At 42.6% G+C, this 19,346-nt stretch overlaps 1 protein-coding gene across 1 annotated transcript; it reads left to right on the top strand.

Annotated features, from left to right (window-relative positions):
* Positions 1-3,520: 3,520 nt before the first annotated feature.
* Positions 3,521-14,301, top strand: GOLPH3L (golgi phosphoprotein 3 like). Its single transcript, XM_042441156.1, has 6 exons — positions 3,521-3,539; positions 3,623-3,731; positions 5,832-6,030; positions 11,781-11,912; positions 12,007-12,121; positions 13,278-14,301. Exons 3-6 carry the CDS (start codon positions 5,848-5,850, stop codon positions 13,703-13,705), a joined length of 858 nt encoding a protein of 285 aa, XP_042297090.1. The 5' UTR covers positions 3,521-3,539; positions 3,623-3,731; positions 5,832-5,847; the 3' UTR covers positions 13,706-14,301.
* Positions 14,302-19,346: the final 5,045 nt, after the last annotated feature.

Below are 19,346 nucleotides of genomic sequence, written 5' to 3'. Positions count from 1 at the left end.
CAGAATCCTGGATTTGCAGTTTGGCACTCGTTGGCAACAAAGGCAAAAGACCTTGCAAAAACTACAAATCCCCCTAAATGAGCTTACTGCACATAAAGTGGTGTCAAAATGCATCATTTTTACAGTGTAGACGCACCCTGAGTGCAAACTATGTGTGTACTTTGAACTCATTTTGCAACAGTTGGTGTGAACTAAGGGCCAAAAGGGGGAAAGTGGGAGGAGGAGAGAGAATTTGGGATTTTTTAAAAAGCCGGTGAAAAAGTGTCACTGCAAACTGGAACATTTTGAGGGAATGTGACCATATTAAACTGCTGAGGAATTGAAGAGAATCAAGGAAAGCCTTCACAAAATGGAGGCTTCTGGTGTTGAACACTTTGGTTCTTGTCTTCATTGACAGGGTCTTCCAGGAAAGAATAACACCAGTGGTCCTTCACCCCATTTAATTCCTTTCAGAAATATGAAAAGGAGGAGGATTCTTTTTTAGGCAGGCAGTTGGGTTGCTTAGTTCTCTTGCACCTCCATTTCAAAAAGCCAGCGGAAGGGAAGATTTCCCTGAGGGAAAAAATGGCTTTCCCTCCCTTGGCTTGGCTTCCTGCGTTTGGCTTCCCTCCTCCTCCTCCCTCGTGCAAAGCGGAAAAGCACAGCTCGCACGAGGACGGTGAGCAGCGTGGTCCTCTTAGACTCCAGACGTCTTTTCACGTCTCCCTCAGGCAAAGCGGCTACAAAACACCACACAACACGCGCCTGCCATTTTGAATCCATAGTGGGTCTCGTGTCCGCCATCTTTGTATGGCGTCTCCAACCCACACGCCACCATCCTGGAAATTGGTGCCAATGTCAAAACACTAAAAAGCCCTTCCTAATTAGGGTTGCCAAAATTCTCTACTAAAAACCAGGACAAAATTTAGACCAAAATGAAGGAGAATTGTAGGATAAAATTTAGCCCAAAATGTAGGACATTTAAGCTCTTCCATTTTTCTTAAATGTCCTACATTTCAGGCTAAATTTTAATCCTACAATTGTCCTACATTTTGGTCTAAATTTTGTCCTACATTTTGTCCTGGTTTTTAGTAGAGAATTATGGCAACCCTATTCCTAATGTTCAACCGAAATCTACCCTGTTGCCACAAATATTGGTCGTTTCCTCAGGAACAACGGAGGACAACTTTGGACACATTTTCCCCTCTTTTGTGTGACACACAACCATTCGTCCACCTCAGTCTATTACTGTATCCCAATTCCTTCATTTTTTTCCTCATAGGATCCATTTTCTTCGGTGTTTCAATAGTTCAGTTTCTTTAGTTTGTGTTCCTCAAGTATAGAAAGGTTGAGTCTCCCTATTATATGAAATCTCTAAGTCCAAAATAGTCCAAAATCTGGCTTTCTGAGGGGTCCAATCTAGAGAAAATTGGTTTCATGTATTAAAATTGTTTAAAAATTGTGTGTAAAGTTATCTTCAAGTTGTGTGAGTGTAAATGAAACATCGATGGATGTACAGTTTAGCGCGGGTCACTGTCTCTGAAGATATCTTGTGTATATATATACAGTATATATATAATATATATATATATATATATATATATATATATATCAATATAAAATATAATAATAATAATAATAATAATATAAGAATAATAATAATAATAATTAAAAATCCAAAAATACCCGGGTCCCAACTACAGTGGTACCCCGGGTTACGAATTTAATTCGTTCCGCGGCGCCATTCGACCCGAAAACCTTCGCAAGCCGAAAAAGCCATAGCGCTAGCGCAGGAAAGCCGCGATTCGTGGAAAAAAGCGCCGAAAAGCACCAAAAAATTTTTCGTAACCCGAAATAACCTTCGTAACCCGGAACAGTTTTTTTCTATGGATTTTTTCGTATCCCGGAATTCGTAAGGCGTGCTTCGTATCCCGGGGTACCACGTATTTGAATAAAGGCAACTCATTGTAAACTTTTAACACAATCTCAACTCAAAATTGAAGCCGGGCAGGGGGGGAACCACTGCAAGTAAAACACGAGTAAATTTCGTGTGGATATTTGTTAAGACGTAAGGAAAACATTTATTAGGCCTTATTTTTGGTCCACAATTCTGTCAGTGTGGTGCTCAAGCCTGAGGAATTTTATCGCAGTCAAAATTTAGGCTTGTCTTCAGAAAGACACAAAATGACTTCCAGCCATTAATGTATGACTGAAGCTCTCCAAAGGGCAGGATGTCTCGAAATATACAAATGGTTCCACAAGACATTATCTATCTACATCTATCTATCTCTATCTATCTATCTATCTATCGATCATCTATCATATCGATGAATATGTATATGTGTGTGATAGATATATATATCCCTACATGTCATCTCTCTGCTTTTTCCTTCTTGTTGTCTCAGAGCAACATGGCTGCCATTTTGGAGAAAGAAAGTCTCCTCAGCTCCATCTTCCTCTTCCTCATTAAGTGAAAGGAACAAAGCTGGCAGCCAAAGGGCCAGGTTGCATCTGTACTGCAGAAATAATCCAGTTTACAACACCTAACTACATGGACCCTGGGATTGAGTTGGCTAAATCCAACAACTCAAACCCAGGATCCAAACAGGGAGCCACAGAAGTAAAAACGGTGTGCAAACGGCGTTATTTGCACTGGCGATAAGCCTGCCTTGTGGACATTGTACTTGAGGCGAGGCAAAAATGGAGAGAAAAAAATAATAAAATAATAAAATAATAATAAAACTCTTCTTCTATACTTCTTTCAACATTATATATAAAATACAAAATACAACAATGTATTGAACAGGAAAGAAACAGGTTGTCTCAAAAACAAATGCAATACACAACACACACTATATATAATATGCAACAAATGCATCAACTTATTGAACAGGGAACAAATAGATGTTTGCGAAAACAAAATGCAATCTCCATCTATCTATTGATAGATGATTTATAGATTTTCTTCCCTGTTCAATAAGTTGCTGCCTTTTGTCTGTTTGTTCCCTGTTCAACAGTATGCTGCATTTTGGCTGTGTGGTGTATACTGTATATATATATATATATATATATAGCATTTGTTTTTGCAACAACTTGCTCCCTGTTCAATAAGTTGTTGCATTTCAAGGATGTTGCATTTAGTGTCTCTCTGTGTATATGTGTGTGTGTGGGGTGTGTGTGTTAATATATATATTATATATTGCATTTTGTTTTTGCATCAACCTCTTGCTCCCTGTTGAATATAGGCTGCATTTGGTCTCTTTGTGCCCTGTTCCATAGGATGTTGCATTGTGTGTATAAATATTGCATTTTCTTTTTGCAACAATCTCTTTGCTCTCTCTTCCCAGGAAAGAGCCCCACCCTCCATCCCCATGGCTTTCTCAGCTGTCAACCTTGCAAAGTGGGTCCTCCCTTTGTAAATTCATTAATTTCTGTGTCTCCCCCTTCTTTTTCCCTTTTGCAAGTTGGTCTGTTTCAACACAACCCGCCTCCCTCTGGATCCCATTGGTGCCTTGCCTTGCAATGTGCATTTCCATTGGCCCTTTGCAAGAGACACCAGGGTAGGCTTCCCATAGACAGACCAGGAAGCTTGATGTGTTTGGGGAGTATATTTTCATTTTTTCCTCCTTTTTCCTTTTTGTAGATGAACCAGGAAGTAAAGTTTCTTCTGCTTTGGTCTCTCCATCTTCCCTGAAAAGAGAAAAGCAAAGGAGGGACTTGAGCAGCAAAGGGGGAGAAGCAAGGCATTACAGGTGAGTCTGCAAAAGGGGAATGCAATGCAGCTCAAATTGGGGCCTCTGTGCATAAAGCCCCCTCCTTCTGCTTTGAATTTAAGAGATGGCTTGTTGCTGCTGTTCTTGTTTCTCTCTCTCTGCTTCATTTTCCTGATCCAGCAATTCAGGACAATCTGGATTACAATAGTAGGTGAATCGAAAGGATAAGAAAATGTTAAGATTAAGCTTCTTGGCTCTGTTATCCATAAACCTTTATTTTATTATAAAGAAAGCCAGGGTCCATATTTGGAAGAATTGCAAAAAAAAAAGGGGGCAAAAATACAACATTTCATGTATTTTTAAAAATGTTGCCACGTTTGCAATGGCCTTGTCCTCCTCCTTTCCTCTCTCTTGCACCTGTGCCTTTTCAAAACTGCATCTTGGCATGCAACAAGGTTTTCAAGGTGGAAAGCTTTCTCTCCCCCTGAAAATCCCCAATTTTTAACCTCCAGGATAAGCTTGCTTGTAAAAGAAGATACTGGAACAAAACAGCATATATATATATATGGGCAAACTCTGGATATGAGTTGGAAAAGGAGGCACTCTGGAAAATGGGTATTGCAAGAAGTGCTTGAACCATATTTTCTGCCAAGCTGAAGGTGCCCAACGAAGGGCCCAAAATACAGTCATTTAAGGCACCACATTCTGTCTGTGTCAAAGGAAAGGCTTTCCAAGCCTCAAATAGGGAGCGTCCCTTATAATAAAAGACCCTTGCCAGCCCTATAAGGGCTCTCAGACCCTCAAGGAACATCCTTTATGGCTGTGTTTCCCAAACTTTGGTCCTTCAGATGTTTTGGACTTCATCTCCCTGAATTCTGGTCATGCTGGCTAAGACTTCTGGGAGCTGAAGTCCAAAATACCAACGTTTGGGAATCGCCTTCTCATAAAAGGACACTTGCCAGCCCTATAAAGGCTTTTGCACTTTCTGGCCCTATGAGGACCCTCAGATAAGGGACATCCTTTATAACAGTGTTTCCCAAACGTTGCTCTTCCAGATGTTTTAGACTTCAGCTCCCAGGGTTCCTGATTGTGGTCCCAAATGCCTAGGGCTTCTGGGAGTTGAAATCCAAAACACATGGAGCACCAATATTTGAGGAACACTGCTTTATACAGTAATAAGGAACAAGCTTTCTGGCCCTCAAATAGGAGGCAACCCTTACAATAAGGAACAAGCTTTCCAACTCACAAATGAACATGCCTTATAATAAGGGACACTTGCCAACCCTATAAGGGCTCTCAGACCCCCAGATAGGGGGCCCATCCCTTATAATAAGGAACAAGCTTTCACCAGTGGCAGCAAGAATCATTCCTGGATGCATTTTGGAAGAAGCTTTCAAGTGGTCTCTAGGAAGTAACATTGTGTATATCCTCATGTACCCTGCTGGCACTAAATAAATACATCTAAGATGGAAGTTTCAGAATGTCTTTTTAATTTACTTCTGCAAGGCTTCCCTGACCTGAATGTTTCATTTCATGGGTACATAGTGTTAGTTTTGAACAAAACATTGGCTGAAACATGTTGAACTGTCTTGAAACAGATGCTTATTCTTCCATTGTCATTCCTGTTTCTTGTACCAACTTTTTTGCTGCAGACGTAAAGCCTAGGAACATGTCAGCTTTGTTAAGTGCAGTATACCTGTAGCTGGTTTTACTTTTCCTCTGGTCCTTGAGGCCATGGTTGAATCTGCATTCTTTCTCCTTCAACTTCTGAATCATGGATTCATTTGGAGTCCTATAGTCACTTTGAGACTGCCAACTGGTACATCCACATTGCAGGAATAATCTAATTTGGCACTACTTTAACTGCCATGGCTCAAGGCTATGGCATTCTGGAAATGGTAGTTTGTTGTGGTACCAGAGCAAAGCTATCTTGTCCCCTCTTAACCGTCTCTTCTCCAGGCTAAACATACCCAGCTCCCTATGTCTTTCCTCATAGGGCTTTATGGTTTCCAGACCCTTCACCATTTCGGTTACCCTCCTCTGGACACGCTCCAGCTTCTCAACATCCTTCTTGAATTGTGGTGCCCAGAACTGGACAGGCTAGGTTCATTTGCCCAATGTTTTCTTTTTAAAACCTAGGTGCAGCCGAGAGACCATGACCACGTTAATTCACCGAGGGCGGCGGGCTGACGTTGGCAAGAATGCTGACAAGCGGGTGGAGGGGGATGAAGACTCAGTGCTGGACAAGAGTGCGGGCGAGGAAGACTCTGGCGACTCCAAAGATATCCGTCTCACCCTCATGGAGGAAGTGCTGCTCCTGGGACTGAAAGATAAGGAGGTACGAAAAGAGCGGGATGTGCCTCTCGTTTCTTCCCTCTCTTTCATCCCCTGAGATCTTTCCCTTTCTCTGGGATGGAAGGTTGTGACAGTGTTGATGGTTATGATCACGTGTATCAATAACTTCACAGTTGTAGAACGTTGCCTGCTATTGTGGACCGGAAAAGGCAGCTGGCTGAGATTCTTCTTTGGCCCGAGTGGGAACTTTATGACCCTCCAACAGTTTTTGGGGATAGCAACTCCCCTCAGCCTCTGAGCCAGCATTGCCAGTTGTGCGGATGTCAGGGAGTTACAGCAAGAACCTTGAGGGCTGCAACCGCACTGCAGAAACAATCCAGTTTGGCTCCGTTTTAACTGCCATGGCTCCATGTTATGGAAACCTAGGAGCTAGAGTTTGTTGTGGCACCAGATCTCTGTGACCGAGGAGGCTAAATATCTCACAAAAGTACAATTAAAAGAATTTCGTTGTGTGCAGCCATGGCAGTTAAAGCCGTGTCAGTTAATTCTGCAGTGCAGACGCAGGCTAGTTATTACAGGTGAAGAATTCTTTGTCCTGCCTTTGAGGAAACAGGTAGGTCATCCTTATGAACAAGCAGACCAATGCATTGTGTTTCTTTACAGGTTGAGTCTCCCTTATCCAGAATTGCAAAATACTCCAGAATTGTGTACGTGGCTCTCTGAGACCTTTGTTTTCTGATGGTTCGGTGTACACAAACTTTGTTCCATGCACAAAATGATTACAAATATTGTGTGTAAAATTACCGTCAGGCTCTGCGTATCAGGTGTACACAAAACATAAATGAATTCCTTGTTTAGACTTGGGCCTCTTCTCCAAGATATCTCATGATGTGTATGCAAACATTCCAAAAACTCTGAAATCTAAAACACTTCTGGTCCCAAACATTTTGGATAAGGGAGACTCAACGTGTCCCACTTTTTAAAAACGGCATTCAAGACCATTTCAGTTTTTGCTGTCCCTTGGGTTACTAAGCGAGAATATACCCAACACAATCTCTAAACAATCTCTATTCTCAGACACGCTTCACGAAAACACCAATTACCCAACAGCCCTGCCAGGAATGCCAGTGACTTGGCCATCTCATGTTACAGTTAACATTTCTTGGGGGAAGAACCTTGATTTCTACTGGGTCTTAAAGTCACAGAACCAAACCCAGTGACAAATTTGAGTTCTAATGGCGGTTTCTTCTGCCCCGGTCATAACCCCCTGGCTGATTTTTAAACAAGGTTTAATGGAAGGGTGGAAGTGGAACTCTCAATCAAAGCATCCCCGACAGATGGCTTCTAGCCTCTGCCTAAAGACCTCCAGAGAAGGAGACTCTACTACACTCCGAGGAAGGAGTGTGTTCCACTGTCAAACAGCCCTTACTCTCAGGCAGTTCCTCCTATGTTGAGGTGGAATCTCTTTTCTGGAGCTTGCATCCATTGCTCCGGGTCCTAGCCTCTGGGCAGCAGAAAACAAGCTTGCTCCTCCTCAGTATGACATCCCTTCAAATATTTAAACAGGGCTATCATATCATTCTCTTCTCCAAGCTAAACATCCCCAGCTCCCTAAGTCTTTCTTCATAGGGATGGTTTCCAGACCCTTCACCATTTTAGTCGCCCTCCTTTGGACACGCTTCAGTTTCTCAGTGTCATTTTCTTCCATTTTATTCTTTCTCTTTGCATTAAATTTCCTGTCTAGATATGTGTCAGAAGCTAGGTAGGAACCTGCTTGGAAGCTTGGGTTAGCCATTTTGTGCTAGGTTATCTTGCAGAATATTTCCAGTGAGACAAACATGTCCAAGCTTTTGTCCTTTATTAGTTAAAGGAAGCACCCTGCCCTTCCTTCATTCCTACTCATGCCTCAAAATTAAGGTGAGATTTAGGAACAGCATTGAGCGCAGCTAGACCGTTGACATTACGAAAACCATCTTCTGTCCTAGCACTATTGAAACTGTTAAATGAAACCTGTAGTGAGAGAAATGGCCTCACTTGAGTCCCCAGGGACTAGAGTAAAAACCCAAGAGCATTGATGTGAGTGTTTTGTTGGACTTCCAGAGACCATAGTTTGAATCCTCACTGACATAAGGAAACCCACAGCTTCTCATCAAGGTGCAATGGTTTGAATGTTTTCCTAGGACTCTGGAGACCATGATTCAAATCTCCACTCAGCCATAGAAACCCACTAGGTAACCTTGGACAAGTCCCACTCTCTCAGCCTCTGAGGAGGGCAATGTCAAACCTTCTCTGAAGAAATCTGGCCAAGAAAACCCTAGGAGAGGATTGCCATAGATCAGAATCAACTTGAAGACACATAGCAATGTGAAAACCCACTGAACATCACATTGGGTGTGAAGAACACATGGCCATCTAAACTCCACTTGCCATCATCTCCAGCCAGCAGCTTACAGTCAACTCTCCACATTTGTGGTTTTGACTTTTGCAGATTTGATTATTTGTGGATTTGATTCATATATTCCCTCTAGGAATTTCTAAGTCCTCCAGTGTGACTACAGTCAGCCTCTGCCAAATGCTATACTGAAGAACCTAGAGAGTCCTAGAGAGAACACACTTATCTAGGTATTTGTAGGTCCTCCAGTGCAATTCTGTGGTCAGATTTTGGCGGATGTTGACCACAGATTTGCTCTGGAGGACCAAGAGATTCCTAGAGAGGGGTTCTCTCAGGTAAAAATAAAAAAAATGTGATTCTTTATATGCAGTTTTCCCACTTTGACAGGGGTCCTGTGCCCCTAACACTAGCGAATGTGGAGTTGTATATGGCCAGCGATTATTGGAATTGTACTTCGACAGTCTCTGAAAGTTGATAGATTTCCCATCCTGGTTTTTAGTTCTTCCAGGTTCTGTACTGCTGCCTTATGCCTTGGCCCCATCCTCTGTGTTTGAACTCCCCCAACAAAGCATGTTTTCCTTTAATAGCAAGTCATCCTTGGTGAGGAGGCACATCTTGGTGACTGAGCACATGCCTTGCAAGTAGAAGCTCCTGGTTTCAATCCTGGAGACCGCCACCTGGTAGTTTCTCAGCTAGCAAAGCTGGCGGGGGGAACAGAGCCTGTGGTTGCGCTCTAGGAGCGATTTGCATTTGAAACTGCTTGCCAAGCCAAGCCGACAGCACTTGCTCTAGATAGAGTGTTATCCCTGGTATATTACGTAAGTAACTCTTTGTCCTTTGGGGGAACCTTTTAAATTAAGTTGTGGCAATGTAACTCCAGCTGCACCTGCTCCGTCGCTCTCTCTTTTCTCCCCGGGGGCATCCACTTCCGACTTTTCCTGTAATGGCAGAAGCTTTTTCATTTGATCACACCAAACAAGCCTTTCCTGTGGTGGGTTTTGTTGGCTCTTGGAGAAACGGGTGCCGGCTTTTCCTGGAAGCCACGCTAAGAGGGGTTCATTCTTTTGGGGCAGATTACTTGTCCAGGGAATGATATTCATTTTCTTAAAATTGTAACTACAATCCAGTTGCAGAGATTTGTTTTAAAACACATACCTGATCCGTGTAAGAGGCAGAATCGGAGAAGAAATTGGGGAAATCAGCCCCAAATTTGGAGTCCGGTTGCTAATCCTGTGTGTGTTTGGATCCCTTGTCAATACAGGGACTGTTATCCTGGTTTGTTTTTCCCGTTCAGTCGTTGGTCACAGACCGGTTTTTCAACTGGGTTTTCTCTGCCAGGGTGACATGTTATTCAAACAGTTCACTTGTGAACTTTATAGACTAGGAAAGAAGCGACAGTCTGAGGACGCTGCAGCACTTGTTGGACTTCTGAATCTTCTGAGAAGAACCCACAAAATTATCCCTGGAAGTTGCCAGTTACTGTTAAACAACTATGGTCCTTAACACAAGGACCTTAATATATATACTCAAAGGTGCACTTTGCTGAAATAGTCAGGCCCTAGTGAGGGGCAAAAGTAGATTTACGATTTGGGTGTGATACTGTTCCTTCCCTTCCTTTCCTTTATTTTCTTTGGGTTGGTGGTGGTGAGGGAGGATTCTGTTCTAGTCTAAACCACTCCGATGGAAGAACTCATACTATGCACCCAGAATGTCAAAATATTGATGTTAGACTTCATACCTGAAAGAAATCCTCTTTACGTTTTGGTATCGCTATGTGAAATCTTGATTCCAGCTTTTAGGCTTGGAAATTTGGGCAGTTAGAGCCATGATATTGGTATCAGTTTGGCTGTTACAAATTTGTGATGTAGTAATATAATGAAATATTTGAATATAATGATAATATAATATAATATAATATAATATAATGTGTCAGTGTGGTGTGGTGGTTTGAGCGTTGGACTATGACTCCGGAGATCAGGGTTTGAATCTTCGCTCAGCCATGGAAAACCTGGGCAGGTCACACTCTCTCAGCCTCAGAGAGAGGCAAAGACAAACTTCCTCTGGAAAAACTTGCCAAGAAAACCCCATGATAGGTTTGCCTTAGCATCAGCATAAGTCAAAATAATGGGTTGGAGGCACACAACAACAAAATACACTAGGAAGTTTCCAGTTCTGGATTCCCCCTGAGTAAAGTACTGAAAACTTCTTGACAGTAAGGGCTAGTTCAGTGCTTTTTGTTCCAGGATGAACATTTGCAGCTATTGCAAGTGCAAATATGGCCCTGATGTGAAACGTATTTAACATTTCTCTATGCACCCACAGAAGTTTCTTTGAGACGCATAGGATTCTGGCTGAACCAGCTATAATTCAAAGCCACTCATTCCAAGAGTTTTGTTGTTACAATAAATAACTTCAGTGTGTGTTCAGTATCCTTCAGGAAGAAGGGAAAGTTCACTTGCTTATTTTACTTGAGAAGACCTTTTAAAGAAAAATAAACAAATGAACTTTCCCTTCTTCCAGATTTTCCTCCAAAAGGCCCTTATCCAACTTTCCTTTACAGTACTGTAGCATGAGGAAGTAAGGTGTGTTTGTTTTTGAAGGTAGAGAAGTAACAAGTGCTGGTTGTCAAATGTTTGCCAAGGCAAAGGTGCCTTGCATAAGCTATCCATCGCAGAGCAAACAGGCTCCTGACTCCCTTTTTCCTCTTTGGTTGAAACCAGTGATGTCAAGTCAAGGAAGCGCATGAAGTGTGGGCCTAGTGTTTGCACAGGAGGTATGGTTTGCCGATGCCAAGCTGCTGTTCCTGTTGACCTGCCACCTTCTCTCCTTTTTGTGTAAAGGAGCCTGGGTTGTTCTTCAACTTGGAACGGCTTTATCATAAGTTAATCCCTAACAGGGAAGAATTTAAGCAACACAGTGTTGGTTTGTTGGTTTGTTTTCTCCCTGTTGTCTCTTCACTCCTCCGTTTGCATTATGCACCTTGCCTGTCTCAGGAAACCCTTGCTCAGCTGGATCATAAGAAGAGCCTTGCTAGATGGACAAAGAGCTATCTTATCCAGCATCTTATTTCTTGCTATGGCCAGTTGGATGGTGCAAGGATGACACGAACCCCGTAGCTCTCTCTTACTTTTGTTCCGCAGCATTCTGACCCAAAGGGAAGGGCATGATAGAGGTTTCTTTACCATGTTTGCCATAACCAGTTGAATACACCTGTGGATGCGAGTTAAATCAAACAGTAAAGTCAGGGGATTGATAGATATGTGAGGCAGTAAGAGCCATTACTGTGTAAGAACAGGTTACTTGGAAGGTAAGAAAAAGGAGGACATGTTTCCTTTGTAGGAGGACTGTTGTGGGGACATATGTAGGTGACCTTTACTGATGCTTGTCCTTTGTCTTCTCAGGGCTACACATCTTTCTGGAATGACTGTATCTCCTCAGGGCTGCGCGGTGGCATTCTCATTGAGTTGGCCATGCGAGGAAGGATACAGCTGGAGCCTCAAACCATGAGGAAAAAAAGGCTGCTGGATCGGAAGGTGAGATCACCTGCCTCTTGGTCTCTCTAAAACCTCTGTGCCTTGGTCAAAAACAGCATTGTTGGCCTTATCTTCCTCTTTCTTTGTCTTCTAGGTGCTTCTAAAGTCAGACGCCCCAACGGGAGACGTGCTCTTGGATGAGACGCTCCGCCACCTCAAAGCCACCGAACCTGCTGAGACAGTGCAGACTTGGATTGAGCTGCTCACAGGTGAGGGAGGGAACATCAGTACTTGGCTCTCAGCCCCATAATAGGATTACTGCAACAAGGTCCTTCCACAACTGCTTTTAAAAAGGGATTAGAAGTTTCCACCGATGCAAAATTCCAAAACGAGAACTTAACTGGTTGCTCTTTTGTGTGCCTTCCCTGGCTGTTGATTTCTGAACCCATGTCCCATTGCTTCTTCCTACCTTGCAGTGATGGAAGTACCAGTTGTACTTCCTCTGTACTAGGTATATCTCCGTTAACAAAATCAGTTCTTTCCTGGACATGATCTTTTTTTAACAGAAAATTTAGAAATAATATGGAAAAGACAGGCATTGGTTCATACACTGCAGAAAAGAAGAACAGTTCATGTTTTAGCAAACTTTTTATTCATAACGCTGTTCTGAATAAGAAGTTTGATGAAACATATGTTAATATATATATATATGTTTTCAAAACTAACAACTCGGTCAGGGAAATCTTCCATTAGTAGACAAAAACATTTTGAATCTTCTAAAGACCATTTGAAAAGTCCTTCCAAAATGCATCCAGTGATTACTCCCCTCACCTGTTTTTTAGCATTTCCATTTCTATAGCCAAACCTATAAATCTATAGTTCTTTAACATTCTTGTGGGGGCTGGTGAGACAGTGACCCCCTTTCCTCTCTGTTTGGATATTCACTCATGCTTAGTAAGGACTTGTGGAAGTAGCTGCTGTTTCTCTTGCTTGTAGTAGGCAGGCACACTCAGCTACACTGGGATTGCCTTGAGCAGAATCCATTTCTTCCCCAACTCAAGCTTTATTGCATTGTTTATGCACTAACACTGCTTCAACCCAACACTGAAAGTTTGTTTTTCTCCAGCTTGCCTTCACCCTCCTTCCAAATAGCAGTGCTGCCAATACCAGCTAGACAGAGGATAAGAAAGGAAAGGTGGGCTATGGAGGGGGCATAAAAAGACTTTCTAAAAATGAGCTTCTTAGTCAGAGGCTTTGTTAGCTCTAGCGAAAACAGGAGAAAGAAGCAGCATTACAAGATTGTCCAGGGAGTTTTTGTTCTTACTGTCACATTCCCTGCCTGTGAAGCTACCTGTGGACACTTATGGATGGGGATGCAAGCTCCAAGTCTGGGAGTAATATTTTGTCTACTGGGTTCTCTCTTAGGTGAAACCTGGAACCCCTTCAAGTTGCAATATCAGCTCCGCAACGTCCGTGAGCGGATCGCCAAGAACTTGGTGGAGAAGGGCATCCTGACCACCGAGAAGCAGAACTTCCTCCTCTTCGACATGACCACCCACCCGGTCACCAACACCACGGAGAAACAGCGCTTGGTGAAGAAGCTCCAGGAGAGTGTCCTGGACAGGTGGGTCAATGACCCCCACCGCATGGACAGGAGGACCTTAGCGCTGCTGGTGCTGGCCCACGCCTCTGATGTCTTGGAGAATATCTTTGCCAGCCTGGTTGACGAGCAATATGACGTGGCCATCAATCGGTCCAAGGACCTGCTGGAGAGGGACCCTGAGGTGGAGGCTGCCAAGGCGGGCGGCACTGAGATGATCTGGGCCGTCCTGGCGGCTTTCAACAAATCCTAAACCCTCCCCAGCGGAGAGAGTTTGTTCTGAGTGGGTTTCACCCCTTTCTCTCTAGGATTGAACCTTACACTCTGTGGATTCTTCCTGTGCCCTTTAAGAGCGGGCATGGGCAACTTTCTGTTGTCATGCAAGCCGGAGCAATGGGGCACCGTGGGCAGCATTCTGTTATAGGAAAACCTATATGTTCACCACCTCTTCCTTGGATTTGGGGACCTGTTAGATTGCAAGAATTGAGCGAAGAAGATTTGTGCGTCTCTTTCTCCCTTCTCTGATGCCCCTCTTTTCTTTGTTCTTTTGTTAATCATACATCCCAAGTTAAAATGAAGGTTTGAAAATGAATTGAACCACCTCACTTTATATCTCTCTCTCTCTTTTTTAATTTCAGATCTTTTTTTTTTTGTGGTATGTTTTAGGAAGGACTGAATTGCAGTGTGTGTTCTGTTGTGTTGTTTTTTGGGGTTTTTTTTATCAGACGTCTGACCTCAGTTTTGCTCTGTCTTGCTTCTTCTCAATCCAAATTCCTCTGGATTTTTTTCCCTGTGCTGTTCTCCTTGAGTTTGTTTGGAAATACCATTACAACACAAATCTCTATGCAATCTCCTGTGTGTTTTTCCTTTGAGTTCAGGGGGTTCTCCTCCCTTCTTGATTCACAGATAATTTACAGTGAAAAGAGAATACGCATCGATGGTACTATGTACTGTGTACTAACCAAAGTACCTCTACTAACCAAAGCTTGAGGGTTGGATTCAGATTTAATTGAGCTTAATTCACATTGATGACAGTGAGGTTTAGCTGTTCACGTTCTTTTTCATGGAACCAAAGCGCAACTGGCAAACATCTGGTTCCAAACCTAACTGCTCTGACAGTAGCTAAATTCTGGGGGGAGTTGTGTAATTTCCACGTTTGTATATGTTTTTTCTGTTTATCTTAACATGGAAGAGACAAGGGTTGAGGCATTCTGCCCATCTCAGCTGTTGGAAAATTCATCCGATCCTCTCTTGGGCTTCTTGGGGCATTGCCCAAAACATCATTTTTGAATGTAAAGATCTCAGCCGCGAGGTCCAGAAATGTTTTGTGTCAGGGAAGCTGAGACTTTGGGATGGCTGGATCATGGAATAATGTATGCCATGCACTGGCTTTCTTTTTAGCCAAAGCATTTTGGATTTCGGCTGACGTCCAAAACATCTGGAGGACCAAAGTTTGGGAACCACTTTAGAGATTTGACACTCCAAATGGATACCTTACCAAGGCTGCATCCTCACTGCAGAAATAATCCCATTTGACAACACTTTAACTGCCTTGGCTCTGTGCTGTGGAATTCTGGAAATCATAGTCTTGCGAGAGATTTAGCCTTTTCTATCGGAGAGCTCTGGTGCATTGAGCCATGGCAGTTGAAGCGGTGCCAATCTGGATTATTTCTGCAATGCAAACGCAACCCAAATGTTACTTGAATGCAATTTTTATACCAGAAACCCATACCCCGATCCACACAGCCATCTTTCCGCCTCCCTTCCCTGTCCCCATGAAAAGGAAAGACATGCATTTCAGTTAAGGACGTTTACTTTTTGTGAATAACATTTCACCACAAACAGGTACAGGATGAGGTATCCGAGAAGGAAAAAAAGAAAAGACAAGAAAACCTTTGGTATAAAATGTACAGCTTTTTTTTTTTCATTTTCTTTTACAGGCAAAAAGGGGGGAAAAGGACTTTGGTTTTCTCTCTCTCCCTTTTCTTTTAAAGTTATAGCACAGTCGACAAACAAAGAAGAAACATTCAATTTATTAATATATAGTAATGCACTGCTTTGATTAAAAACATGACCACACTACTCAGCTTACGCTGGTCAGGGGCAAGAGGACGGAAGGAAGGAAAGGATGATGGGAGATGTTAGCATTTATTTTAGAGTTCATATTTTGCCTATTTGTCTTTGCTGTCAACCTACTTTCAAAGACAAAGGCGCAATTGTCCGTTTTAAACAACGCAAACCCATTTGCGGCACTGTCTTGGATCTTGCTTTAAAAAATACACTTTTTCTCCAAGTGAAGGGAGGCAATTGTTGGCTTTCTTTCTTTTCTCTTTAATGTCACTGTGTGTCTTTTTATTCAGGATATTGCAATGCAACTTTTAAAAGCCCTTCGGCCTCGGGAAAGGTGTTTTCCAAATGCATGCTGCCCGTATTTAAAACATTTAAAAGAATGATGGATGAGCGGAGACTTTTACACTATAGTCATAGCGGAGGAAATGCAAGGAAGGAATACTTCATGGGAGCCATTGTCTGACTTGGAAGAAACAGGTTTGGAGAGAGTTGATTTATTTCTCCTGTTCCTTGTCCCACTGAAATGTCAGAGCTGCTACCACTTACTTGTTTAATGTGGTGATACTTAACTTACTTCATTATACAGTGGGGCCCTTGGCATCCGCTGGGGTTTGGTGCCAGGATCCCCTGTGGATACCAAAATCTGCAGATGCTCAGGTCCTATTAAATACAATGGATGGTAAAATGGCCCCCCTTAAATAAATCAAGCTTGCTATTTGGAATTTCTATACATTTTCTAAATATTTTCAAGCCATGGATGCTTGAATCCGTGGATAAAAGATCAGTGGATAAGGAGAGCTGATGGTACTAGCATCAGTATCTATGTTTCCCCCTGTAAGTGTAAAGTATATGAAGGTCAAATACCAGTCCTACTGGGAGTCTGCAGCTAGAGTAGATGTACTGAATGAGTGGGATTTATATAAGTGTTGACACACAGTTCAACAGTTGATGTCATGGATCTGATCAAATGGGAGCTACTAGTAGAATTCAAACCCAAAACCATGGAATTGCACCCAAATTACTCATGTCAGTATTGTCATGGATGCTTTTCCATGTTTTCTGTCTCCGCAGGCAACCTGGGACCCTTCCACACCACACAGTTACAGGCTGAGTCTCCCTTATCCAAAATGCTTTGGACCAGAAGTGTTTTGGATTTAGCATGGCCATAGAATTGCACTGGATGACGGGCAAATGCCTAGAGACGTCTTCCCTGTAGGAATCCCTAGGTCTTCCAGCATGACTTTGTGGTCAACTGCCGGAGGACATAGAGATTCCTAGAGAGAACATATTAACCAAATCCGTGAATACTCAAATCTGCAAAAGTCAAAGCTGCAAATGCAGAGGACTGACTGTAATGAAATACCCAAATCTAAATATGAAATTGATTTATGTTTCCTGTACGGAAGGTAATTTTATACACAACATTTTTAACAATTTGCAGAGGAAACAAAAGTTTGTGTACGCTTGAACCATCAGCAAGCAAAGGTGTCACTATTTCAGTCACTTGCGGACAAATTTGGATTCTGGGATATTTTGGATTTTGGCATTCTGGATCAGAGAGACTCAACCTGTTTAGCATTATATCAGAATCATAGAGTTGGAAGAGAACACAAGGCCATCCAGTCCAACCCCTGCCATGCAGGAGCTTTCTACTTCTATTATGATTGTATTTGAATTGACCATGGCAATATCCTGTTCAATCCTGGGATTTGCAGTACATTCTAAGTACCCCACAAAACTTACACATACCAGGATGGATGCAACCATGGCAGTTAAAGTGGAATCATAGTGCTATAACTGTGTAACGTGAGTTGAACTGAAACGGTTTCCTGGCTTTGGAAACTTGTTCTCCTAAAGCTACCTGTTACCTGTCCCTCTTTGCCACACCTTCAGGGCAGTTTTTATTGTGATGGCCTATCATACAAGTATGCGCCTTGCGTTTGTCGAATTCTGTGTCTCGCTAGATGGAGCGCAGCAGGAAAGAGGGATGTTGCAAGTCGGTGAAAGATCCCTGCCAGACCTTTGTGCAATTATAAGATGAGAGGGATACCATGTGGATCTAAAATTATCTTCGTAGGGATCGTCAGCGTCATAAAACCAACCTAGTTAGAACCATAAAAATGTCATTTTCATGGATTTGGAGTTAAGAAACACACATGATCTTTGCCCTTATACATTTGGATTTTGTCAACACAGGATGTTTGTTGAAATCCTATGTGGCATATCTCAGGATGTCACCAGTTTTGACTCTTTGAACAGGCAAATAGTTAATTCCTTTTTGAGATTGGGAGGGAGAGAGGATTTTTAATATCTGGGGGCCCAAAATCATACATTAACACATGGTTAACGCCTGCATCGAAACATCAATTCTGCCACTGGAAACAGTTCCAGAAGCTGAACTTCTCAACTGGAAGTAAGCAGACTCCTTCCATTTGGAGTTTAAATCTTGCAAGGTGGCACATTTTAAAATCTGGATGAAGGAATTACACACTTTCTCAAAGCTGTAGTCTCCCATCGTTCTCAAGGGCTGCTCATGTTTTAAAGCAGGATTTCACCACTGCCACCCAACCTTATCTTTTTCTAATGTTTTGAAATATACTTAGTCTGAAATATATTTTGCAAACTGTGCTGTCTTTGAACACAGTGAGAACGAAGTGGCTAAAACGACTTGTTCCTTCCTTTGAGCGTTCAAATAGCGAAGAAGAACGACATCCCTACTCCTAACCCTGTGCCATAACCACTAAAGTGCATTGTATGAGTAACATCCACATGGAACACGATGTGTAAGGAAAGAGCGAGGAAAGAAAGGTAAGGGGGATGTGTTGTTTTGTTTTTGGGGGCCAGTTTAAGATGTCAGGCCTTCCGCCAAAGCGAGAAAGCCACGGTCCTCTCTCTGCCCAGAGCAAGCTGAGGGGTTCGGACACAAACAGAGTACTTTTGAGAAGCCATGCAAAAAATATATAGAAATATAGATATATTACGACGGACACATCCACCCAGCCACGCATCCTCAACCACGTCATGCACACCCACACGGACGCACAAAAAGGACGTTTTTCCTTTGCAAAACGAAACAAACAAACAAACAAAAAAAAGAATCATCTTTGGTATCTTTTCTTTTTTGGTGCAAGAGACAAAGTGAGGTAGAAGTTTCTTTCTTATTTCTTAAAACTTTTCGGTGATTTCGACAAATTCGGTACAGCAGGAATACGCAACGGGGACAAAGGAAGGAGGAGGCAGTGGATCCAGGCCTGGCACGGGTTCAAATTGGGTGACTTTTGTGCCCCTTGGGCATATTGTGACGGTGGCAAGCCGTGGGAAAGAGGCAGAGATGGTTGCGGCAATGTCACGCCTTTCCAAAGTTTAGACCTAAGCATCAGCGATTTGTTCAGACCTTCAGAGGGTCGAAAGGTAATTTCTTTTCAATATCCTATTTTTCCTTGCATGGTATCTGCATTGCGTTTAATATGGCTAACAATGTTTTGCTTCCCTTTGGGAGCAGGATTTTTAGGTTTGCAGATATAGAGAGCTAACCTTCTTCATTTTGGCCGCATCCACACTGCAGAAATGATCCAGTTTGACCACCCCTTTAACTGTCATGGCTCCATGCCATGGAGTTCTGGGAAATGTAGTTCTGTGCCTTCTCTGTCAGATTGTTCTTGTGCCAGAACAAATTACAGTTCCAAGAAATCCATACCAGGGAGCCATGGCAGTTAAAAGTGGTGTCAAACTGGATTATTTCTTCAGTGTGGATGCACTTTAGGAGCACAAATCTTGCTTCATTCCTTCTCTGCCTATTGGTATATTAAAACCTAAATGAGCAT

This window comes from Sceloporus undulatus, chromosome 9 (assembly GCF_019175285.1).
Source record: "Sceloporus undulatus isolate JIND9_A2432 ecotype Alabama chromosome 9, SceUnd_v1.1, whole genome shotgun sequence".
NCBI lineage: Eukaryota > Metazoa > Chordata > Lepidosauria > Squamata > Phrynosomatidae > Sceloporus > Sceloporus undulatus.
This window is presented reverse-complemented; position numbering and strand designations above follow the sequence as displayed.

Bases quoted from the DNA above. Each gene is read 5' to 3' on its own strand.
- GOLPH3L (XM_042441156.1), top strand. From the start codon at position 5,848: ATGACCACGTTAATTCACCGAGGGCGGCGGGCTGACGTTGGCAAGAAT. The intron at 11,913-12,006 runs GTGAGATCACCT...TTTGTCTTCTAG, and splicing joins AAAGGCTGCTGGATCGGAAG to GTGCTTCTAAAGTCAGACGC. The intron at 12,122-13,277 runs GTGAGGGAGGGA...GTTCTCTCTTAG, and splicing joins TTGGATTGAGCTGCTCACAG to GTGAAACCTGGAACCCCTTC.